The sequence below is a fragment of the Capricornis sumatraensis genome, chromosome 13, assembly GCF_032405125.1.
Source record: "Capricornis sumatraensis isolate serow.1 chromosome 13, serow.2, whole genome shotgun sequence".
Taxonomy (NCBI): Eukaryota; Metazoa; Chordata; class Mammalia; order Artiodactyla; family Bovidae; genus Capricornis; species Capricornis sumatraensis.
The window spans coordinates 57,436,933-57,462,425 of NC_091081.1; the positions used below are offsets into that span (position 1 = coordinate 57,436,933).

At 37.1% G+C, this 25,493-nt stretch overlaps 1 protein-coding gene across 1 annotated transcript in view; it reads left to right on the top strand.

The window, feature by feature from the left end:
- Positions 1-25,493, top strand: part of ENPP1 (ectonucleotide pyrophosphatase/phosphodiesterase 1) — a 72,224-nt gene that overhangs the window by 21,776 nt on the left and 24,955 nt on the right. Inside the window, exons 2-11 of the mRNA XM_068985435.1 lie at positions 11,442-11,514; positions 14,079-14,195; positions 15,274-15,399; positions 16,287-16,347; positions 17,392-17,489; positions 19,339-19,418; positions 20,289-20,408; positions 21,457-21,566; positions 23,880-23,945; positions 24,251-24,323. Coding sequence (XP_068841536.1) covers positions 11,442-11,514; positions 14,079-14,195; positions 15,274-15,399; positions 16,287-16,347; positions 17,392-17,489; positions 19,339-19,418; positions 20,289-20,408; positions 21,457-21,566; positions 23,880-23,945; positions 24,251-24,323 — 924 coding nt within the window. The remainder of the gene's footprint in view (positions 1-11,441; positions 11,515-14,078; positions 14,196-15,273; positions 15,400-16,286; positions 16,348-17,391; positions 17,490-19,338; positions 19,419-20,288; positions 20,409-21,456; positions 21,567-23,879; positions 23,946-24,250; positions 24,324-25,493) is intronic.

Consider the following 25,493-nt stretch of genomic DNA (forward strand, 5'->3'; position numbering starts at 1 on the left):
AAGATTCAGTGAGGGTATAGCAGTCATGGAGCAAAGGTGGCCATCAAAGCTGAATCTCGGCTGAGACCGTTACTTTATACACCAAATGGACATTTTATGCTTTGACCTTTAACTTCAGAGGGAAATAGTCTGTGAAAGCTATCCCTGAAATCTGGGAGAAGTGATTTGCTCACTCAGGCAGAAGTTTAAAAATTAGGGGGATATTATTTTCCCTTGAAAATGCTTGCTACTTTTAGAAACAAAAATAAATGATCATGTTTTTCTTTTTATTGTATCTATGTGATAGGATTGATGTTAGGTAAGCCGATTGTAATCATTTCACCATGTATGCAAATCAAACCATCGTACTGTATGCCTGAAACATACATAGTGATGTATGTCAGTTATTTTTTAATAAAACTGGGGAAAGAAATCAGTGAACATGATAGGAAAGGTGAATTACCAGCCTAGATAAATCAGTTCTCTGGAAACCTTGCAGGGTCCCAGGAAAAATTTCCGATATGAAGAATATGGCTCAGGTGAGTGTCTGACTCCTCTTCTGCTTCACCTGGGGAAGTAAGGCTTCAAGGATAGTTTCAGGTACTTCTCATGACAGGCCTAGGAGTTTATCCCAATGGCCTGTATTCAGGAAGAAATCTTAATATATGTATGGATTTGGAGTAGTAGTCCATAAGAGAGGATGGTATAGGATATGGGGTTGGGGTAATCCAAGTAAAGATACGATCAAATGCCAAAGGAAAGTAGACTCATAGATATTATATATTTATTAGGGAGCATAGAAAATATACAATCCAAACCAATAAAGGGACTGTAGATGACATGATTTTCTCAATGTCACAAAACTCCCAAAGGCTGCAGTTTTGTTACATGTTTAACTGAAAATGGATACAGTTTTAAAAATAATTTCCCTACAATTTATGGTATGGTAACATTCTAACCTTGTTTCTGTTTTTTTAAGCTAGGATTCTTATTTGATATTTCATCTTAACATGTTCTCCTAAAAAAAAATATTTTTCAGTTGTCATTATGAGCTCTTGTAAGCTACTGATTTGAACTTTCCTTGAAATGTTTCTTCAAATGCTTATTTTACAGGCATAATTCATTGAAAATTAGGAAAATGATTAAACGACTATTTGCTTAAATATCAAAGGTGTAAAATCCTTTTTTTAGACTATTATAGTTTAGACAAGACTCTCACATTTTTATCTGCCCAAGAGACTAACGAAACCAAGTGTGTACTGTGCTTATTCAAAAATAATTGCTTTGAAGTGTGCTTCCTATTATCAGTAACTCTTAACAGACTGTGGGTATCATCTTCTCTTTCATGTATAATAGTGTCATATCTGAATGTTAAAACATATCTGTCTGCTGTTGTCTTTCTTTCTCACTTAGGAAAACAGTTAAAAGCTCAGAGTAAACATGGAGGGGGAGCCATTAAGAGTCAGTATTTCATAATAATATAAATATTACATAAATATTTAAATATTAATTTAATATTTAATTAATAACTAATATTTAATTAAACAAATATCTAATATTTAATTAAATATCTATCACCTTCTTACTTTATTTTTCCTTTATTCTTTTTTAAAGGGGTATGAGAAAAAAGAATCCCAAAGAAGAGTGTGTAGCTTTTTGATGTAAATATTATTTCTTTTTACTCATGACTAGAATTGACTTTGGTAAAAATTGGTTGTACTCAGCATGCTACTGATTTCCCTTATTCACTAAATATGAAAAATAATTAGTATTTTAAGAAATGTACCAGATTTCATAGCAATATTTCTGAATAAATTAGAAGTGAGTGCTGTTGGGAATGATGGTATACATCCAGCAATTCTATTAATCCTTATTGCAAAAAAAAAATGCATTGATGGTAGATTCTTGGAAAGTCAACCAAAAATCTCTGTGATGTGTCACTGAAGCTTGTTTTTGTGAACTCCTATCTTAGCATCTCTCATTTTAAAGGCAATATTTTCCTTTCTATGTTTGTGGTAATTACTGGTATCCACCGAGCAGAGATTCTTTCCGTCCATAAAAGTAAGAGTCTCTCTGAGGGAGCTGCTATGGCTGGTGATCTTAGATTGCTTGTAACTCATACAGAGGTCTTAGACGTGCTTTAGCAGCTGGGTTTGTGGAGGTAATGACATATCCTATCCACATTCTGGGTGTGAGCAGGTGGTTACCCCACATGCAAGAATCTGTGCAGAGTCAAAGGAACCTACCATGGTGTTCCTTTCTGTTACACTCTCATTAGCCTTCTGATTTGTCCTTCTGGTTATTCTTATAAGCAGTGGTTTGGTGGCCTTGATCTCCAAGATATGTTTGGGGTTTTGCTGTCTTTTTTTTTGTGTGTGTTTGTGTGTGTAGTATAGTTTAAGAAATTACAAGTTATTGCTTGGAACTTCATAAAATAATTCTCCATTATGCTTTTATTTTAGCACTTCTTCTCTGTCATCGTAATCTTCAGCCTATGCTAGTCATAAGCTGATAGATATCGTAATAATGACTTCTGTGACTTCTAATTGAGACTTGTCAATGAGAGAATAAATACTGTCATTGTCTCCATAATTGCCAGAGCTGGCATAATGGTGAGGGTAAAGGACATTCAGTTTAATACAGTTATCATATGAGATGTTCCCTTGTATAGTACTGGCAGACACTAATATTTCTTAAATTGATTTTGATTAGGTTGAACATGGGTCAGAGAGACAGAGATATAAAATATATGTTTTTGGAAGCTATCAGAAATTGAAATACAATTTTGAAGTCATAAACTTAATTTTATAAAGAAATTCTGCCTGCTTATATATCTTATATGCTGTGTATTATATTATAAATACGTTATATTATGTTGCATTAAAGTTAGAACATCCTCTGAAGGACCATAGCTATTGTATAATTTGTGGTGTATTTCCCATATGTAAAGATACATACAAGTTAATCTCACTTGGGCTTCTCTGGTGGTTCAACTGGTGAAGAATCTGCCTGCAATGAGGGTGACCTGGGTTCGATCCCTGGGTTGGGAAGATCCCCTTGAGAAGGGAATAACTACCCACTCCAGTATTCTGGCCTGAATTCCATGGACTGTATAGTCCATGGGGTCACAAAGAGTTGAACATGACTGAGCGACTTTCACTTTCACTTCACTTAACCTCACTTTATCCACCTTAAGTTGTGAAGATGATCTCAAACTTGATAATTCTCCGATGTTTTTGGCAGAAGCAAACATAAATGCTTTCTTGAGGAAAACACCTTCATCCTAGGCTTCAAAGAATCCTGGAAATTTTTAACATAAGTGAACAGACTACATTTAGGAACAATCAAGCACACACCGGCAGCAAAACCCAGCAGAAACATCACACAGCAGAAGACGACAAGCAACAACTTCAGATGATGGTATTATCAGACTCAGATGATAAAATTCTTGACCATCTTTTAAAGAAAATATGGGAGAAATAATAGGGAATTGAATTAGAGTTTCTTGTGATCTCTCTTTGTGATACATACTAGTTAATGTCTTCTGAACTACCTTTCAGCTCACAAATTCTGTCTTCCACTACTCTGCTGCTGCTGCTGCTGCTAAGTCGCTTCAGTCATGTCCGACTCTGTGCAACCCCATAGACAGCAGCCCACCACTACTCTGCCTCTCTTCTAATGCGAAGCCTAATCCCTTAATTCTGTTCACTTTATTTTTCATTTTATTCCTAGAAATTTTATTTGGTTCTTTAAAAAAAACTTTGTAGGTTTATTGATTTCTGATAACATTATCCATTTTCCTTTCATTTGGGGCACTATTTGAAGAAATGATAATTTTCTCAAACCAATGAAAGACCTAATCCTAAAGAGAACTATACACCAAAAAATAAACAGAATAACATGGCAGGATATAAAGGTCAAAATTAAAATCATTGAAGGTATAGAAGAAAAATATCAGATTTTTTTCAGTGTGACAACAACTGAACTCTCAATAGCAACGATGGAAAACATGAAATAGTATAAAGAGATGAGATCTTCACTGTGCCAAAAGAAAATAGTTGCCAGGCTAGAATTGTGTACCCCTGCAAAAATATCTTTCAAGAATCAGAACAAAATAAAGACATGTTTATGCAAAAATTACTGACAGACTCTGCCATCAGGAAAATTTTAAAAGATTTTTTTAAGCAGAAGGTAACTGATTCCCCAGATGAAAGGTGTAAAGGAAAAAAAATGCATTAAAATGCATAAAGTTGTAAATATTTGGGTATGCCTGAATAAACTTATAAAATAACAAGGTCTTAGGGGTTTTGGCGACGGCACCCAACTCCAGTACTCTTGCCTGGAGAATCCCATGGACAGAGGAGCCTGGTGGGCTGCAGTAGGACGTGAGTCTGAGTGAACTCTGGGAGTTTGTGAGGGACAGGGAGGCCTGGCATGCTGCGATTCATGGGGTCGCAAAGAGTTGGGCATGACTGAGCGACTGAACTGAACTGAACACTTGAAAGTTCTTCAAGAACAAGACATTATCTTTGAGCCTCTCATATCTTTGAGTCTCCAGTGGGTGTTTCTTGGCACCAGATTTTATGCATTAGGATCTAATCCTCATCCTCTAGGAAAGGAAATCCCCTGAAGACTCCAGCAGTGTCTTAGTCGGAGTTCTTTGAGTGTGTTTTCCAGAAGTATGCAGCTTTGGTCAGAGGTCAGAAGACTGATAGGCAATGTGGTCAGATAATTAATTCATCTTCAAGTTGGGGGGGAAGGTCTGTCACATTTGAATACCAAATCCAACCATCTTCCATCTCCTTAAAAAAATTGCTTTTTGCCTTTATTCATTATAGGCGCCCTGTATATAAAGCAGACACAAACTGACTGACTTTGTCAACTCACATGAAGAAAAGTGGGGAGGTTTATAGTTTTCCTCCAAGTTGTGTTTAATTAGTTTGCTGATTTTTCAGGTCAGCAGTTATTGAACGTCTGTGTGTTAGGCCCTGTGCTAGGCCTGGAAAATACCAAGATGAGTAAATAAATCCATGCCTTCCTGGATCTCACAGTCCAGTCAGAGGCAGACAGATAAACAGATCTCTCAGAGCATGGTCAGGTTTCAGTAACTGGCAGTGAGGAAGGGACCGGAGGAGGACAGAGCATCTCCCGAGAGAAAGCAGGCAGATGAGTGACTTACAGCACAGACTTCCACAGTGTCGCCAGAAGATCTTTCTAGAATTTATAAATCCAGTCATGTTACTTCCATGTTCGAATGCCTCAACAGCTTCTCGCTGCCCCAAAGACCACCTTTGAGCCACTCCATTGGCCCTCCCCTCACCGCCAACTGCCCACTCCTTTACAACCTGACTGCTTAAGTTCGAATCTTGCTTCTGTCACTTATGAACTGTGATCCTTGGCAAGTTGCTAAGCTCTCTGCAGCTATTTCTTTAAACTCAGTAAACACAATCGTTTGTGTCTCAGTGTTACTGTCAGGATTAAATGATTTGATATAAAGCTCTTAGAATAGCGCCTAGCACGTAGTAAGTACCACAGAAGGGATGATTACTGCTGTTCTGTACAAGTGATGGCGCTTACTGCCATTATTGTTTCCACTTTCCCAGACTGGTATGATTTCCTTCCCTGGCATTGCACAAAGCACCACTGCACAGATCTGTTACCAAATTAGACACCAGGCCCCTCTGTTGGGGCCCTAGCTGAACCAAAGCTCTCCCCATACCCCGATTGCTCAAGGAGTTCTTTCCCACTCAGGTGTGTGCTTCTAATAATGAGACTGAGTTTGATGCAGGCAAAATAGGCTTTTACTCAATGACCAGAGAATTGAGAAAGGGTGTTCATGCTCTAAAGGTACGTTCTCCCCGAAGGGAGGGGAGTAAGGGGATTTTAAGGGTCAGGAGGCAGACAGGACATCAGGGCTCTAGGAAAGGGGTGGAGACTTCTGGGGCAGCAGGGGCATACACAGTCTTCCATACTCCTTTGCACATGGCACCAACTGTGCCTCAGTCAGTCAGTCAGTTCAGTCGTGTCTGACTCTTTGTGACCCCATGAATTGCAGCACGCCAGGCCTCCCTGTCCATCACCAACTCCCGGAGTTCACTCAAACTCACGTCCATCGAGTCGGTGATGCCATCCAGCCATCTCATCCTCTGTTGTCCCCTTCTCCTCCTGCCCCCAATCCCTCTCAGCATCAGAGTCTTTTCCAATGAGTCAACTCTTCGCATGAGGTGGCCAAAGTACTGGAGTTTCAGCTTTAGCATCATTCCTTCCAAAGAAATCCCAGGGCTGATCTCCTTTAGAATGGACTAGTTGGATCTCCTTGCAGTCCAAGGGACTCTTAAGAGTCTTCTCCAATACCACAGTTCAAAAGCATCAATTCTTTGGTGCTCAGCTTTCTTCACAGTCCAACTCTCACATCCATACATGACCACTGGAGAAACCATAGCCTTGACTAGACAGACCTTTGTTGGCAAAGTAATGTCTCCGCTTTTCAATATGCTATCTAGGTTGGTCATAACTTTTCTTTCAAGGAATAAGTGTCTTTTAATTTCATGGCTTGCAGTCACCATCTGCAGTGATTTGGGAGCCCCCCAAAATAAAGTCTGACACTGTTTCCCCATCTATTTCCCATGAATTGATGGGACTGGATGCCATGATCTTCGTTTTCTAGCAGAGTACAAATCCCCCTCTTCCCCCACGTAGAGATGAAGCATGGTGATGAAGCAAAGGTAACTCTTGGACATCTCCAGGTTTCATCTGCACAGTCGAGATCCTGTGGTCAAGTCAGGGCCAGTTCAGAGCGGTTGACCACTGTGTGTCTCTCAAAGCACATATCTCTCTCAGTAAAACTTCAAAGCATCTGCCCAACACCAGGTGCTTTTGAAACACAGAGATGAGTCAAGGCCAGTGTCCAGCTCTCAAGGGTATGGAAACACAGAGGTTAATCGAGGCATGGAAAGTGGTGACATTCATCCTACTTTATCTGCCAACTTGGAGTTGGCTGGTTCAGTCTAGTTTTGCTGCAGGGCTTTGTGGCATCATGTTGCTAAACCACAACTAGCCTGTACAGTTAAAAAATAGTTTCTGCACCTTTGCATGGGTGACACATTGTCACTATGTACATTAATTCTTAGGTTGCCTTTCACTATCTCATGTCTTTATCATCAACAAATTCTAGAGTTGTTGCCCTGAGTAGATTATCAACTCAGATTAGAGATTTTACCACAAATTCTTTTTTGTTTTAATTTTGTACTTCTCCACGGAATTGAAATCCAATGCATATTGCAGGCACTCAGACATTGTTTATTGATTGAAGGGGAAATCCTTTTTTGTCCTGCTTTCTCTTTGTGATGTCTTTTTATAACAGTTCTCTCCACTGTACTGTTAGCATGTTAACATTTTTTTAATATAAATTTATTTATTTTAATTGGAGGCTAATTACTTTACAATATTGTATTGGTTTTGCCATACATCAACATGAATCTGCCACGGGTGCACATGTGTTCCCCATCCTGAACCCCTCTCCCACCTCCCTCCCCATACCATCCCTCTGGGTCATCCCAGTGCACCAGCCCTGAGCATCCTGTATCCTGCATCAAACCTGGACTGCTGATTCCTTTCACATATGATATTATACATGTTTCAATGACATTCTCCCAAATCATCCCACCCTCTCCCTCTCCCACAGAGTCCAAAAGACTGTTCTATACATTTGTGTCTCTTTTGCTGTCTCGCCCACAGGGTTATCGTTACCGTCTTTCTAAATTCCATATATATGCATTAGTATACTGTATTGGTATTCTTCTTTCTGGTTTACTTCACTCTGTATAATATGCTCCAGTTTCATCCACCTCATTAGAATGGATTCAAATGTATTCTTTTTAATGGCTGAGTAATACTCTATTCTGTATATGTACCACAGCTTTTCTTTTCTTTCTTTTTTTTTACATATTTCTACTGTAGCTCTCGTCCAGTTGTATTGTAATCATTCATTTTAATGTCCACATGCTTTGTTTCTCTGGTAGGATAGGAATTGCTTTCATTTGCATCTCTGGCCTTTAGCAAAAGGATTTCACCCAGTAGCCACATATTTAGATGAGGACTTGATAAAGAGAATAATATGCATTATGTTAATACCACTGTATTTGAAATTGGTGAGAACAAAAAAAAGATGGATTGGTTTCTCTGAACCTATTTTGGTTCAATAAATATCCAAGAAATAATTCAGATCCTCTAAACAAGCAGGAAACTCCAAATGAATATTCTTCTAACATACAGGTAAAACATTCCAACAACTTTTCTTATATGTCTCCAAGCTTCATGATTTTTAACATAAAATGTAGATGCGGCATTGTTCAAACTATTTTTGATAGGTTTATTACAAATAAATACAACTTCAATTTTCATGGTTGAAGTTGTTATTGTTTAGTCATTATGTCTGACTCTTTTGCAACCCCATGAACTACAGCCCTCCAGGCTCTTCTGTCCGTGGGATTTTATTACAGGATGCTAAATAGAGATTAGTTTGACTATTTTTTCATTTCCCTGTATGTTTAATGTTGACAATAAGAGAGTTTTTGTTGTCTTTGATAGATCCTTTAGAATTACCCTTCCATAAGTTTGTGTCACTTTATAGCATCAAGGCTTAAGAAAACTTATTAGCATTCTCTGTTGATACCTTGTTCTGTTTGCTGTTCTTTACTTGTTTGTTCAGGCTCTTCTTCTGATGGCTGTTTCTTTTAATGGACATATATACATTTAGCTTTTTGATTTCCCAAAAAGGAAACTGACCTAAACCCTGTTGCATTTTAGGCCTACTGTTCTTTTACTCTTCTTTCCTTTACCCTCATTTTCTTTAGAAATGAGTTAGACCTGCTTGCTTAGTTTTCTTGCCACTCCATTTCTCTTTAGTTCTGCAGGCCCTTGACAGCAGGCATCCTGAGGACAGAGGTCATGTCTCCTTTTTCTAAGTACCCAGTACTTAGTCTACAGACCAGCATATGGTCAATACACAGTATATTTTATTTGAGGGAATGAGTTCAGAAAACATAAAAGCCTTTACCCACCATCCACCCTGCACCATTCACCCATTCCTCCTGGCTCTGTTACCTCTTCATTTTGGTTTTTGGGAAATGCCACACCACCTTTCTATACTACATCTCTTCCCCTTTTCATATTCTTGTTCCTGCAAAAGCAGGCTACTCATTATTCATTGGCTGCCTCCCATATACCTTCCATCCTGAAGGCCTTGCTTTATGCTGGGTTCCTCTGCTCTGTCCTCTCTTTCCTTCCATCAGCTCTGCCTGGCAGTAACACACCATTTCCCCCTTGCAGAGCCCAGCTGAGAGGCTTCTTTGGTGAAACCTTTTCTGATCTCCTTCTCACTAAACACCTTAGCCTTTCTTCTTTAAACACTATAGAATTCTGCAACCAAATACGAGCCATTTGTGATTTTGCTTTTTCCCAAAAAGCAGAAGCTCCCTGGGGTATCTCTTACTGTTTTTTTTCAATGCATAACATAATCTTTACATGCAGTTGGTGCTCAGTACAAATTTTGTTGGATTGTCCAGAAATGTGACATTCCAAAGAACTGCCACAGGAGCTCCATTCCACTGAGAAATATTGAAGAGAATTTTGTAGATTTTTCTCCTCCTTTTTTTTTTTCCTAAGTCACAAACTTCTGTCATTGTTCTTGGGAGTTATATGGTGTAACCACTTATATTAAGATGTCAAAGTCCAGAGTATTGGAGAATGAGAAGGTGGTGAAATATTAGAACTGGAAAGATTTTTAGGGATCCAGGGAGTCCAGCCCTTTAATTTTATAAGTGAATAAATTGGTGTCTGGAATGTTAAAGTGACCTGGCCCAATCTATACATAGTTAGTTTATGGTAACATTTGGGTCTTGGATGTAATCTTTCAACCCTGTCTGTTGCTCATTCTCACAAGCTGTCACAGTGCACGTGAGGACTGTTTAGGTTTGTGTAACAAAACTGTTAAAAGAGGCATCTGATATTATCATATTACCTTTTATGGATTAAAAAGTAGAAAATTGAATCTCTTATTAGGTTTTCCTTTCCTCTTCTTTAATTATAAGTTTTTGGACTGGATTCACTTGCATCAACTGGGAAATTTCTGACTACATTAACCTAGGAGGGCATCGATTTGTTTGCTAATCTTTAAGTAAACTTTTGGTTGAAGTAGAACATACATACAGAAAAGTACATGAAGTGTAAACGTGCAGTTTCAGTTTTTACAAAGTGTACACGTCGTGTGACCAACACCAAGATCAGGAAACACGGCAACACCGACGTGTTTCAGTTCAGTCGCTCAGTCGTGTCTGACTCTTTGCGATGCCATGTATCACAGCACACCAGGCCTCCCTGTCCATCACTAACTCCCGGAGTTCACTCAGACTCACGCCCATCGAGTCAGTGATGCCATCCAGCCATCTCATCCTCTGTCGTCCCCTTCTCCTCCTGCCTCCAATCCCTCCCAGCATCAGAGTCTTTTCCAATGAGTCAACTCTTCACATGAGGTGGCCAAAGTACTGGAGTTTCAGCTTTAGCATCATTCCTTCCAAAGAAATCCCAGGGCTGATCTCCTTTAGGATGGACTGGTTGGATCTCCTTGCAGTCCAAAGGACTCTCAAGAGTCTTCTCCAACACCACAGTTCAAAAGCATCAATTCTTTGGTGCTCAGCTTTCTTCACAGTCCAACTCTCATATCCATACATGACCACTGGAAAAACCATAGCCTTGACCAGACGGACCTTTGTTGGCAAAGTAATGTCTCTGCTTTTCAATATGCTATCTAGGTTGGTCATAACTTTCCTTCCAAGGAGTAAGTGTCTTTTAATTTCATGGCTGCAATCACCATCTGCAGTGATTTGGGAGTCGCCCCCCCCCCCCAAAAAAAAAAAAGAGTCTGATACTGTTTCCACTGTTTCCCCATCTATTTCCCATGAAGTGATGGGACCAGATGCCATGATCTTCGTTTTTTGAATGTTGAGCTTTAAGCCAACTTTTTCACTCTCCACTTTGACTTTCATCAAGAGGCTTTTTAGTTCCTCTTCACTTTCTGCCATAAGGGTGGTGTCATCTGCATATCTGAGGTTATTGATATTTCTCCTGGCAATCTTGATTCCAGCTTGTGCTTCTCCAATCCAGCGTTTCTCATGATGTATTCTGCATATAAGTTAAATAAGCAGGGTGACAATATACAGCCTTGACGTACTCCTTTTCCTAATCGGACCAGTCTGTTGTTCCATGTCCAGTTCTAACTGTTGCTTCCTGACCTGCATACAGATTTCTCAAGAGGCAGGTCAGGTGCTCTGGGATTCCCATCTCTTTCAGAATTTTCCACAGTTTATTGTGATCCACACAGTCAAGAAGCATTTAAAGAAATGAAACATTTGAAGAAATAAAAGCACTTTGAAACTACATCATTTTCTTTTTTCTCCTGACAGGTATTGTCAGTCTGTGTGTTAACAACAATCCTTGGTTGTATATTTGGGTTGAAACCAAGCTGTGCCAAAGAAAGTAAGTAGTGTACTAATTCATGTGTGCATGGATGTATGTATGTGCCCTGCACGGGTGGGGGTGATAGCCTTCTTGAGGATGTGATTGAGACAATAGTTATGTTGTGTCCAACTCTTTGGCGATCCCGTGGACTGTAGCCCACCAAGCTCCTCTGTCCATGGGATTTTCCTGGCAAGAATGCTGGAGTGGGTTGCCGTTTCTACTTCTAGAGGTGAGTACTCCATAGATATTGCAAATTTGATGCCAGTTTGAGCATTCTTCTTGAATGCTGTATACTATCTACTTGCAAAACTTCATCCCAAAACAACAAAGAGGGGGTATGACCAAAACAAAACAAACCGTGAAAAACCTCAAAACATCAAAAAAGAACAAAGATACAAACAAGCAGATGTGGATGACAGGGTCTTGTGCTGGGCTCTGCGAGCCTCTCTCCCTAACTTCGTCCAGGGACTCCTACTTTTTCTCCCTAAGGAATTAGGTGCTGGAGCAGCCCTGACGTTACTAGGTAAACAGCATGCCTGGGCAGCTGGAAACATCCTTATATGCTTGTAAGTCTTTTAGAAGTGCAGTCATTTCAAAGCAATAGTGATATTTTTAAGCTGTTACTTACACTTTTCATTTTATGAAGTTCGGAAGTCTCGCCAGCATGGAAAGATCACTATAAATAATAAAACTTTCAACCATAATACATTGTAGCAGTCATATTTTGGATCTGAAGTAGTTTTTTATTTTTGCTCCTTTTAAATCATTGATGGTCTTCCTTTTAAATCACTGATGAATTCCTAAGGAATTCAGTTTTGAAAACTGAACAAATCCTTCTATTCAACTATTCCATAATTACACGATTAGTCATTTTTTGATAAAGTTTAGTGATTGTTAGGCTGTCATTTATTTTTAAAATGAATGAAATGTAGTAATTTTATATATTTAGCAACAATTCAGAGCAAGCATATCAGCGTTTAGTAAAATTAAGGAGCTACATATTTTAGTGTTCACCTATGTAGCCTTTAAGCAGTAAGTAATTCACCTTGAGTTTAGTTTGGCACATAAAAAGAAAACTGAGTGATTGAAAACAGCAATTTTAATCTAAACTCTAGGTGAAATACATTTTCTTTTTTAAGTTAATGGAAGCCTACTAATGATCTGCAAGTAATAGCTATTACTGTAATAGTTTTCCCTCCTGGGATCAGGAAAGTTCGTGTTTTTGACCCTAGAAATTATTATTGTCATTTCATGTTTTTTAAATTGTTTCATTTCCTGGTATCAAATGGGTTAAATTCTGTGACAGTGTCTTCTTGGGTCAGAGGACCATTACAACCAAGAGCAAGGATTATTCTTTTTTTTTTTCTTTTGGACTTCCATTATTCTACAAGTGGATTGTTTTTCTTACCATCCTGATTTATTTTTTATTAAATCTAGATTGTTCTTGATAGCTAGTAAAGAGTTACAGTGTAAATTTTTTAAATTAATTTTTATTGGCGTATAGTTGCTTTGCAGTGTCGTGTTAGATTCTGCTGTACAGCAAAGTAAGTCAGCTATACATATACCTCTTCTTTTTTGGATTTCCTTTCCATTTAGGTCACCACAGACTCAGTAGAGTTCCCTGAGCTATACAGTAGGTTCTCATTAGTTATCTATTTTATTCATAGTTCAATAGTGTATGTCAGTCCTAATCTCCCAATTCATCTCACCCCTCCTCCCCCTCTTGGTGTCCATACATTCGTTCTCCTTGTCTTGTAAAGTTGTTTTTAGTGCAAAGTGTTTTCCTTCCACGTCTGACGTTTGTCCATTTAACAAAACTTATTAGTACCAACTGTAGTCAAGGCTCTTGCTGGATACCCGGGGTACAGTGTGCTGGGCAGCATCCAGGTGTGGTCTGTGTTCCTAAGAAGTTTGTGGTCCAGGTTGAGACTGGGTTATTAACCAGATGATCTAGTTACAAATGAAATTAAGTGACTGAAAGGGAGGATTAGGTTTCATGTAAACTTTAAAAAATGGAAAAAGCCTCTAGACTGGGGAGTTTGGGAAAGCTTCTCAGAGGGAGCCAGGCTGAAGGTTCAATGGACAAATCAGCTGTGGTGGGAGATGAGTCTTGCAGAACATGTTCTGCACAAACACATTACTTCTTTACACCAGACTGAGGGTGACCTAAGTCAGGTATTCTTTTTCTTCATGAAGTTTTCAGAGATTATCAGTTTTCAGAGAACCCCACATAAAATATTCAGAACAAGCTATTCTTATTTTTCCTTTATTTAATATTCTATATGTATGTAAGTTTCATTAGCCCCTGTAGGGTTTATACTATATAAAAGAAAAAAATTATCTTTTGTTTCTATGGCAACAGATAAAATTGCAAACTCGATACATAAGGTTACTGCCTTCTGTTTGCATCACTTTCTATAGGTTTTTGTGAAAAGACTGTTGGTTAACTTTTTGCCCATCCCATCTGTGCTTTCTAAAAGTATATTTAAACCTACTCAATACCGAACTTAGGGTATATTAGTTGATGTTTGCTTTGTAACTACATAATGATTAGAAACATCTAACTCATTCGATATTTTCAGTTAAAAGTTGCAAAGGTCGCTGTTTTGAGAGAACATTTGGAAACTGCCGCTGTGATGTTGCTTGTGTTGACCTTGGAAACTGCTGTCTAGATTACCAGGAGACGTGTATAGAACCAGGTAAAAATGTGCAGGTGAAAAGATGGGGTAAAAGAGCAAAGGAAAGTTCTGCATCTTTTAGGTATGTGATATACCAAACCCATTTGAGATTTTTAAAAATTTGTCCTTTATATTTCCTGACACAAACAAAATTTACGTATCTTGCCTTTGTTAAAAATTTTATGGATGGCAGCACTGTGCTGGTTTTCAATGTTTACTGACAACCTATATAGTCTAATTTGCATTTCACCTAAGTTCAAAAAGGCTAATTAAAAATATATGATTCTTTCTGTTATGGGCTTATTAAAGCAAGAGTTCTTGAGATGTCCACTTAAACTTTAAAATAAAACTGCCAGACTATGAAAAGTTTGATTTAATATTCTTTACCTATGAAAGTGAAAGTGTTCGTTACTCAGTCATATCCAACACTTTGGACTTTAACCTGCCAGGCTTCTCGGTCCATGGAATTTTCCAGGCAAGAATACTGGAGTGGGTTGCCATTCCCTTCTCCAGGGGATCTTCCTGACCCAGGGATTGAATCCAGGTTTCCTGCATTGAAGGCAGATTCTTCACCGTCTGAACCACCAGGGAAGCCCATGCAATAATAACATTTAAATGAGAGTGAACCAGATTTAGATAAATTTGGAGAACTCTGGCAATGACTGGTGGAATAAGCCAAGATTGCCATGGGAATTGTATAATAAAAGTTATGTCTGTTTACATTTTATTTTTTATTTTCTTAATTAATTTTTATTGGAGTATAGTTGCTTTACAATGTTTTGTTAGTTTCTACCTTACAGCAAAATGATCAACCATATGTGTATTAATACATATAGTCCCTCTCTTTTGGACTTGCTTCTCATTCAGTGTTTACATTTTAAAATGATGAGACTCTGGATTTGTAGTGAAATAATAATTGTTGCCTGCATATTTTCTGTTAGTTCACATTGACCACTGTGGTGGAAAGTTCTGTGAGTCACTGAGGGTTAGGAAATGGTCCATCATCCTCACAGATCACATTCTAGAAGACAATTCTGTGTTCATTTTGGACATGTTGAATTTGAACCATAAAATGTGTTATGTTGACATTTGTTTCTAGAACGGATATGGACTTGCAGCAAATTCAGGTGTGGTGAGAAAAGGTTGTCCCGAAGCCTTTGCTCCTGTTCAGATGACTGCAAGGACAAGGGAGACTGTTGTATCAACCACGGATCTGTGTGCCGAGGTCAGGAGGTTGTGCCCTCACCAGGTTCAGACATAGGCTGACATCTTCCTGGGTCTCAGAGGGGGTTAGCATGGGTGTAATTTTTACAGTAGAAGTCATAGTTATTGATAAGCCATATTGGCTGAAAAAATATTTTAAAAGCATTTTATTAAAGAAAGTGTCAAACATATACACCTGAATAGAGAGACTATGTAATAAAGCTTGTATCACCCAGCCTAATAAACATGATTGTCCACACACGGCTAGTCTTTTTTATCTATAGTCATACACTCTGCTGCTATTACACCCTCATGTTATTTTGATATTAGCTGCTTATTTAATGCTGTGTTTGTGGAACAATCACTTCACAGTCTTGGCTGACTATGTAGCAGGTTCTCTTATAGTAAACGAGGACAGTGTCTGCCTGATGCTGAGAGAAGTTAGTGCCTAAGATTCTGTGTAAGCTGGTGTTACTATGATGTCTTGCCTAGGTGTTGCAGGGTTCCTTGAAATTCTTTGACAGAACTTGACTATATGAGAGGAACTAAGGCAGAAGATTCTGTTGGGTGGATAGAAGTAGGGTTATACATTTTGGCTGAAAATATTATTAATGACAATTTGAAAATGGAAAATGTACCTTCAAGTTCTCACAAATACAGCAGTATGTTTTAGTCTTGCAATTATAAATTCATTCTTTAATTCTTGATATCAACTAAGTCTTATTTTGAAATAGAATAACTCTCTATTTGTTCTATTCCCTGAGAGTCACACCCCACATGATCTATGTATCTGTTAACTTTGTTTTTTGTTTTTTTTTTTTGAACCTGTCCTAATGTGTTTCACAAACATCATGACCATTGTTTCTGTTGAATGTGTTCAACTCACTGTACTTCTTGAAAATATTTTAGGGGAGAAAAGTTGGGCAGAAGAAGAATGTGACAGCGTTGATGAACCACAGTGCCCAGCAGGGTAAGATTCTACTCTGAGATACTGGTGTTTTCTTTTATAGGAGTATCATTCTTTCTCTTTCCAAATTGAAAAGGTAAAAATAATAATAATTATTCATTGGTTCAATAAATATTATTTTTAGTTAGGCCTTCTTTTGGCGTTGGTGGTATAGAAGTAATTATGGCATGACCCTCTCCCCTGACCCCCCAGCTTTCACCCCCCCACTTCCCACTCCTGGTCTAGAAACTGGAAAAAAAAAGAGAGGTTATGAATATTTAATGTTCATGAGTGTTGGGTGGAAGAATTTGTGTTTTCCTTCTTAGGAAAAAATGATCTTTACTTTCATTTGAAGTTTTTCAAGTTGAACTTATAACAAATTATTTTACAACTGAAAAAATAATTTTTTTGTTTCACTTATATATTTTCAGGATAACATGTCTATGAGAAGATGTTACATAATTTTTATAATTTCTACTTTCTATTTTTTGTCTAAAGTATTTTATACAATACCTTATGTTTATAAGGTCATCAGGAAAGGTTTGTGTAGAATTTGAAAAGTGGAAATTTGATGACAGTGTTAGACATGTTTATCTTTGTTCCACTTGAGATCTATATAATTTGAATTATTAATCTTCAGAAATATATTATGTGTTTAAAATAATGATTTTTCCAAACTGTTAAACATTATAAAGCTGTCCTAGTAGAAACAAGAACACAATTTAGAATATGCTGTTTGTTAATATTTATTCTCTTGCAAATTGGAGAAATATTATTGCATTTTGGTTGTATTTCATCTAGCTTTTGGATTAGCAGGGACCATAAATGATGGTCTCTGTATGGTGCCTCAAAATGGTGTGAGTGCTCAGTCAGTACTATTTGATAATGTATATGATGAAATACAAATTCATATATATGAATATAGACACTTCTAAAATATTCTTTATAAAGATGCTTGTTGAGCTTGTTAGTTTACCTTAGATTACATCCTTACCTCAGTGGAAAATGTTCACCGGATCTGTGTCTTTCTTCTTTACACATTTTTTTTCTTTCTTTCTCATTACCCAGGTTTGAAACACCTCCTACCCTCTTATTTTCTTTGGATGGTTTCAGGGCAGAATATTTGCACACTTGGGGTGGACTTCTTCCTGTTATTAGCAAGCTGAGTGAGTAACTTCAGAGTATACTATTGGAGTGCCACATGTCAGTAGACTGAGGAGGCAGTCTCTTTCCGGAAAAATATGGCAGAATCTGTTTTACCAAACTTCTCTGTTGTAAAAGAGTTAAACCCTAGTGATAAGAACCTAGTCTTTAATATTATAATTGTTCTAAAACTGCCTTTTAAATAACTCTAAGATAATAATGATTATCTTGGGATTTTTATTCCTTGGTTACAGATGTTAAGGATAAGGCATACTTTTTTTTTTCCTAGACTTTTGGATTCATTTTGTGGACAAACTATTAAATGCTTATTTATCGAATATGACTACATCTTAAAGTAGAATTTCAAAAACTGAAGGTATTTCTTATATGAATCTAGTGCAGACATAGAATATTTACTTGTTATTTATCCTTTGGTATCATGAGGCATCCTTTCAATTTCTTTATCTCAATTAAAGCCTTAATTAAATGATTATTATATAAGTTAATAATGCAGTAGTAGAATAGTCTTTTCTTAGTATGAATGCAAAAGTTTTAAATCACATTAACCACCAGTAATATGGGTACCACTTGTATCATTGTTATTGAAAAAATAAAAAATTAACTATGGGTATAAAAGCTGAAGAACATTACTTGTTATCAGTGATCAATATATAAATAGCCACAGTGTAATACTGGACTGAAATGGAAATAAGTAAATTCATTATTTTGGTGTTCTTCTGGAGTTCTGAGACATTATTTACTGGACTTGAATATTTAAATGTCAAAATTACTCTCCATAATCACATAGGTACATTTATTATACTTCTTTTGTAAGAAAATGTTATTTGGAGAAATTCTAAAAATTTCAGTTTTTAATTTCTACTGGGAAGAAAGTAGTGTTTATAAATAATCATTTGACATAAAAGTCTTTAGGAAAGAGCTTACATGGACAAGAAAGACTGTCTTATCAGCCAGGCTCACGGGCTTTGAAGCTTGCATCTGGCCCTTTGTTACCATCAGGAGGAAAGTTTGTTTCCATAGCATCAAATACAATATCCTGAATTCAGAATTAAGGAGCCTTAGGTACCTATATGTGAAGTTGAAAGGAACTCAATACGTAGTTAACTTAAGTCCTTGCTTTGGGTAGTTAGGAAGTGTAGCCTGTAATTCTGAACTGTTTGGAATGCAGTGAGATAGATAGACATGTACCAGCCTGAGGAATATTTTCAGGTATGAGGTATCGAAATGCTAGAATCATTAGTTATATGTTCCCTCAGTGGTAGAGGCAGAAGAGGAATGTGACGCTAGGGCTAAATCAGGAACAGTTTGACTTCTGTCCTTCTTGTATTAATACCTGAAGCCAGAAGATGCCTTTAGTCATTAAAGCAGTGTTGAATTTGTCTAGAGTTAACTGGTTTGGACTCTGGGGTGGGACACTGTCCTCCTAGCTACTGCTTCATTCTTGTTTTCATTTTGCTGAGTTAGCTACTGTGGATGTTTGTAGTTTTGTTTTGGCTGTTTGTTTTCTTTTTAAACTACATGTTGTATTTAGATATGTTACCACCAAGTAATAGCAAAGATCTAGCAAGCATCATTATGGTCCATCTGGAACTTAATGTTATTAGTAAGTATGGGATAAAGATTCCATTGGCTTAATTATTTTAAAGTTTTTTTAACTAAGAAGAAAACTGGCTCTCAGCTTTGAGTTTGAATCCACAATGTTGCTTTGTAATTCACCCTGAATTTTTATATAGTTGTAAATCCCTTCTGGATTCATGTTTTAGTACTACTCAGAAGTCTGTGGTACCAACGCTACATGAAGGAAACAGACTGTCAGTTGTATTTAATAACAATCTTTTTTTCCTCTTGTAGAAACCTGTGGGACATATACTAAAAACATGAGACCAGTATATCCAACAAAAACTTTCCCCAATCACTACAGCATTGTCACAGTAAGCTCTGCATTTCAATTTTTATGTGTTCACAAAAGTGAGATGTAAATATAACATTTTTCAAGAGAATAATCAGATTTCAGATCAGAAAAAAATAGCTTCCTTTTCATTGTGTAGTTAAGCAGGAAAACTGAGGTTCTGGTTCTTGTTCTTGTACTAACCTGTTGTGACTTTGGGAAAGTCACTTTACCTTCTGGGTCTGCATTCCCATATGTGAAAAGAGGTGATTGAAGACCCCAAGAAATGATTTCTTAATTCCCTTTCAGTTTAAGATTCTTAGGTTCTGTTCTTTCTGATTAGTTTTTAGCTTTCTTTATTTGAGCCCCAGATTGTCTGCACTCACAGGTCCTCAGCCATCTTTCCAATCATTTCAATGTATGAGGCTAAGCAAACCACTTTGCCTGACTCTAGATGTGATTACAGCTCTCTTTTTGTTTCACATTCAGATTTAATTTGGATCCAGAAAAAAAAAATGTAGAATTCATTAGGCCTCAAGGTTGAAGCCAGAGAATTAATACTTTGACTTATATTGGTACAAGCTATTCATGGACCCAATCAAAAAGGATTTTGTTATGCAGAAATTTTTCACTGAGCAATCCAAAAGGACAGCTCAGTACTTTTTTCAAAATTAAGAGGCTGCTACCATTCCTAATTTATTTTCTCCTGTTACATAAATTAAAACACAAGTACTACATAAAACCTTAAGCAGTGGTTGTATTTTGATAATAGGCAGTGTTTTGTTCCTCTCTCCTTAAGCTAGGTTAAGTTCCTTGTAGCTTCAGCTGTATATTTCTCTCTGATGATTTTGTTCTGTAACCTTAACATTAAAAACTCACAACTTACATAAAACTTGTATTTTATATTTTTTAGGGACTCTATCCAGAATCCCATGGCATCATTGACAATAAAATGTATGATCCCCAAATGAACGCTCACTTTGCACTTAAAAGCAAAGAGAAATTTAACCCAGAGTGGTACAAAGGAGAACCAGTGAGTTTATTTAATTTAGCTATTAAAATTTATTTTATTATTTCATCTGTTTCTATCAGAGTAAAATGACAGATCGTCTGGAGTTTTTAAGAACCTACTTAATCTACTGTGTTTGTGCAATCCTTATGCAAATAGAGGTAAATGCAGATAACTCTAAATATAGCTTATATCTTTGTATGTTTTATTCCAGAGCAGGGTTCAGGTTATTCTGAGCCAGTTTTCTTTTCTGCTTAATGATACCTTTTTGTCCTAGTAGCAAAGAGCAGTAATCTGGGGGTAATACTTTGATCTACACAAAGCTAATTGTTTCTTCAGGAGTAAACTATGACATTGTTTGCATTTGCTGACTTAGAAGATTCTCTCCGATTGTGATTTAGACGTGTTCTCCTTTTTAATTTTTAAAAATTGCTGCAACAATTCTATAAGGTCTATTTGAATAGTCTTGATATCCCTTTTAGAAGGAAAAGAGCATGATGTTAATTTGCAAGTTATAATTTCAGATTTTTAGCTCTGACATTTAAAACTGATTTTTCGGCAAAGTATTCTTTCTGTGCCTCAATTTTCTGTACTGTAAATAATTCTGTTAACTACCTCATAGAGTTATTGTGATGAGTATTTAATAATCTAAGTTGCTTATAGGAGTACCATTTAGAACTGTAACTGGCAATAATAAGTGCTCAATAAATGTTAAGTTACATAAGCAAAATATGTCAATAAGTTAAAGATATGTATATTTGTGAATTTTTCTTTTTTCGTGATTTGTTTTTCTTTTAACAGAAGCTTATTAAGTAGAAGCAAGTCTATAAAAGTTGCAGGAGTTACCAATTGTTTATATTCTTTAAGTTAACTTAATTTCTGATTATTTAATTTCTTTTTGCTGCTGTTCAAAGTCACATTACATGGTTGTTTTGTAGGCTAACTGCTGGAGCTTATTGACATCAAAACTTTCTAGCATTTGAGAGGAAAGCATTGGCAGTTGCGTGAACACAGTTTCCTAAGAAATTAGTGCTTACAAAATTTCCTAATTTTCCTTCTTTGTCTTCTCCAGATTTGGCTCACAGCTAAAAATCAAGGCCTGAAGACTGGCACATTTTTTTGGCCAGGATCAGATGTGAAAATTAATGGAATTTTCCCAGACATCTATAAAATCTATAATGTGTATGTATAACTGTACTTTTTCTAGGACCTATAGCATAGAACAGTTTATTTTCTTATCACAGCCTGAGTTCTAGCATTTGAATGATATGTTATCTGAAAAATGAGACCTATCAAAATAAGAACTCTATTTCAAAGAGTTTTAAATGGATGGTAGATAGACAGTAAAACTAGATGAGGTGTTTTTTTTTTTTTTTTTTTCTGGAGGTTTTCTAGAAAGCACTGGTTGTAACATGTTGGAGTTTGCGTTCAGATCTTTGGATAGGAATAAGAATTGAAGTCCTGGTGAAAGTAGGGGTTCTGAACATTTTCACTCCAGGAAGAAAGAACTAGGAGAAGGAGCTGAAAGTATTAAAAGGACATAGGTAGGAGTGACTCTTTGGTGTCCAAAAATACTATTTGAAAGAAGATATTAATGGCACCTCTAGATTTGCATTTTCAAATTGCTTTTTTAAACATTCCATCTATAGTGGAACTGATTAGAGTAATCTCCCTGTGATATTCAAAATCCATGAGGTATTGTGGGAAAAAAACACACAACTTTTTTTCTGGAAGACTCCCTTTGGATTATTTTAGTGAGAGTGGCAAAATAATTTGGCTTATACTTGGGGAATTTATGTCATAAAACCAATACAGTAGTGTATTTGAGGGACGAAAGGGAAAGTTCATAAATTCCAAACAAGAAATGCATATTTTCTTTGGTAACCTTAGGCTACTGTTAATTCTTTGTGGTTCATGTGAGCACCTTGTTATTTGCCATTAATTTCATTCCATGGATGGTAATTGAGTTTCTATGCACCAGGCACTGTCTTAGACCTGGAGAATTTTGCAGAGTAGTGATACATATTCTCTGGCCTCTCAAGTTCTGATAGAGACCTTCTCAAGGAACAACCTAGTGTACTTGGGGTTGGGCAAGCACTCTGATGGAGACCTGTAAACAAAATTCTGTGCCCAGAGGAAGATATCATTCATTCTTCCCAGAAACTGTTGCCTGGAGAACTGTCTGCCCAACAAATGTCCGTTTCCCAGTTTTACTGAGAGTCATCAGTGAGTGAGTTCATCTTCATGAGGTCCCCTTTAAAGAGTATATTGACATGTGGGTTATTCATGACATGGCAGTTCCTATTCTGAGGTACAGGAATAAAATCCTTAGGTAGAAAATGGGAAGCAAATTTTTAGACCTGACTACAACTTTCATTTTTTTTTTTTTTTACAAACTTTCTGTTTGTTTAACCTATACTCTGAGCATATCATGAGAAATGCTGGGCTAGATGAGTTACAAGCTGGAATCAAGATACACGGGAAAAACCACAACATTAAATATGCAGATGATACCACTCCAGTGGCAGAAAGTGAACAGGAACTAAAGAGCCTCTTGATGAGGGTGAAGGAGAAGAGTGAAAGAGTCAGCTTAAAACTAAATATTAAAAAAAAAACCCACTAAGATCATGACATCTAGCCCCATTACTTCATGGCAAATAGAAGGGGGGTGGTGGAAATAGTGACAGATTTCCTCTTCTTGGGCTCTAAAAATCACTGCAGATGGTAACTGCAGCCATGAAATCAGAAGATGATTGCTTCTTGGCAGGAAAGCTGTGACAAACCTAGACAGTGTGTTGAAAAGCAGAGACATCACTCTGCCGAAAGAAGGTCCAATATAGTCAAGGCTATGGTCTTCCCAGTGGTCATGTATGATTGCAAGACTGTAAAGAAGGCAGAATGCCAATGAATTGATGCCTTCAAACTGTGGTGCTGGAGAAGACTCCTGAAAGTCCCTTGAACAGCAAGGAGATCAAACCAGTAAATCTTAAGGGAAATCAATCCTGAATACTTGTTGGAAGGATTGATGCTGAAGCTGAAGCTCCAGTATTTTGGTCATCTGATGTGAACAGCTGACTCACTGACGTCCTTGATGCTGGGAAAGATTGAGGGCAGAAGGAAAAGAGGACATCAGAGGATGAGGTGGCTGGATGGCATCACCGTTGCAGTAGACATGAACTTGGGCAAACTTTGGGAGATGGTGAGGGGCAGGGAGGCTTGGCGTGCTGTAGTCTGTGGTGTTGCAGAGTCAGACATGACTGGGTAATTGAACAATAATCAACAACAACAACTTTCATATGTGTAAAAACTTAATGTTTGTTGCTAGGTCAGGAAAAGAATTTTAAGTTTTCAGATGAAACTCTTACATTGCTTCAAACACATTTGATGTCTTGAATTGCTTTAATCTCTCTGAATGCAGTTTTCAGTAAGACACACATTGATATTTTAAACCCTAACACTTGTCACATATTTATTTCATTTTATCTTTCATTTTAGTTCAGTACCATTTGAAGAAAGAATTTTAGCCGTTCTTAAGTGGCTACAGCTTCCTAAAGATGAAAGGTATGTAGATGATTAATTTCCACCATAAAATACTCATTTGTTTTATTCAAATGTCTGAATATTTTAAATAGATGACAGAAAACTTTGCTATTGGCTGTGATGGTTTTGTATCCAAATGAACTTTTTAGTGACTATTACAGCCGCGTTTTGAAGAATTCTAAACATGTGATTTATTTCTCAGCACTTTTAGAAATGTTACCCCAGTGCTGAATAACTTTTCTTCACTATCATTTGTTGAATTATTCTTTCTATTCTGTTTTACAATGTGTTCGTAAAATATTACATTTTGATACTGTTTGATTTAGACCACACTTTTACACTCTGTATTTAGAAGAACCAGATTCTTCGGGTCACTCTTACGGACCAGTCAGCAGTGAAGTAAGTACATTTTTATCAGTGGTTTTTCCATTAAACCTGGTAGCATCTAACTGAACCTTTCTTTGAAGCAGATTTCTTGATCATTCTATAAGAATCCATGATTTCTGGAAAGAGTATTAAGGACATTTCTATTAAACCAAAAAGATGCACTTTAATCAAAAGGAACTGGGAGCATTGTTTGATTTTACACTATCTACGGTGCTGAATTGAACAAATGATGAGATAAATTCTGTATTTTTAATTTCAAATGAGACCTGTCACACTCCACCCTTTGTACTCTTTCCAGCAAAACCTATCTCCAGTGACTTCAGGGTAGTTAACAACCCTGTGTGCCTTGCTTTGATTCTGTCCATCAGCTCAGCAGAGATGCTGTTTCTTAGAGGTGGGAGATGCATGGCTGACAGTGTGGTCCTGTCATCACTAGACTGAGGAAAGTTTCCCGTACCTCTTATGTTAGTCTAAACAATTGGCCAGATGCTAATATAATTTTTATTCTTTCACTCAAGATCCATCTCTAGGACAGTTTGGCTACAAGTAACTCTAAGGATCATTTTGTAATGGATTATCAGATCATATAAATTTTAAGACCAGTATTACCTTTCTGTTCACTAAAGATTTCCCTCTTGAGAAACCTGTATGCCAGTAAGGAAGCAACAGTTAGAACTGGACATGGAACAACAGACTGGTCCAAAATAGGAAAAGGAGTATGTCAAGTCTGCATATTGTCACCCTGCTTATTTAACTTATATGCAGAGTACATTGTGAGAAACGCTGTGCTGGAAGAAGCACAAGCTGGAATCAAGATTGCCAGGAGAAATATCAGTAACCTCAGATATGCAGATGACACCACTCTTATGGCAGAAAGCGAAGAGGAACTAAAAAGCCTCTTGATGAAAGTGAAAGAGGAGAGTGAAAAGGTTGGCTTAAAGCTCAACATTCAGAAAACGAAGATCATGGCATCTGGTCCCATCACTTCATGGCAAATAGATGGGGAAACAATGGAAACGGTGGCTGACTTTATTTTTCTGGGCTCCAAAATCACTGCAGATGGTGATTGCAGCCATGAAATTAAAAGACACTTACTCCTTGGAAGGAAAGTTATGACCAACCGAGAGAGCATATTCAAAAGCAGAGACATTATTTTGCCAACCAAGGTCTGTCTAGTCAAGG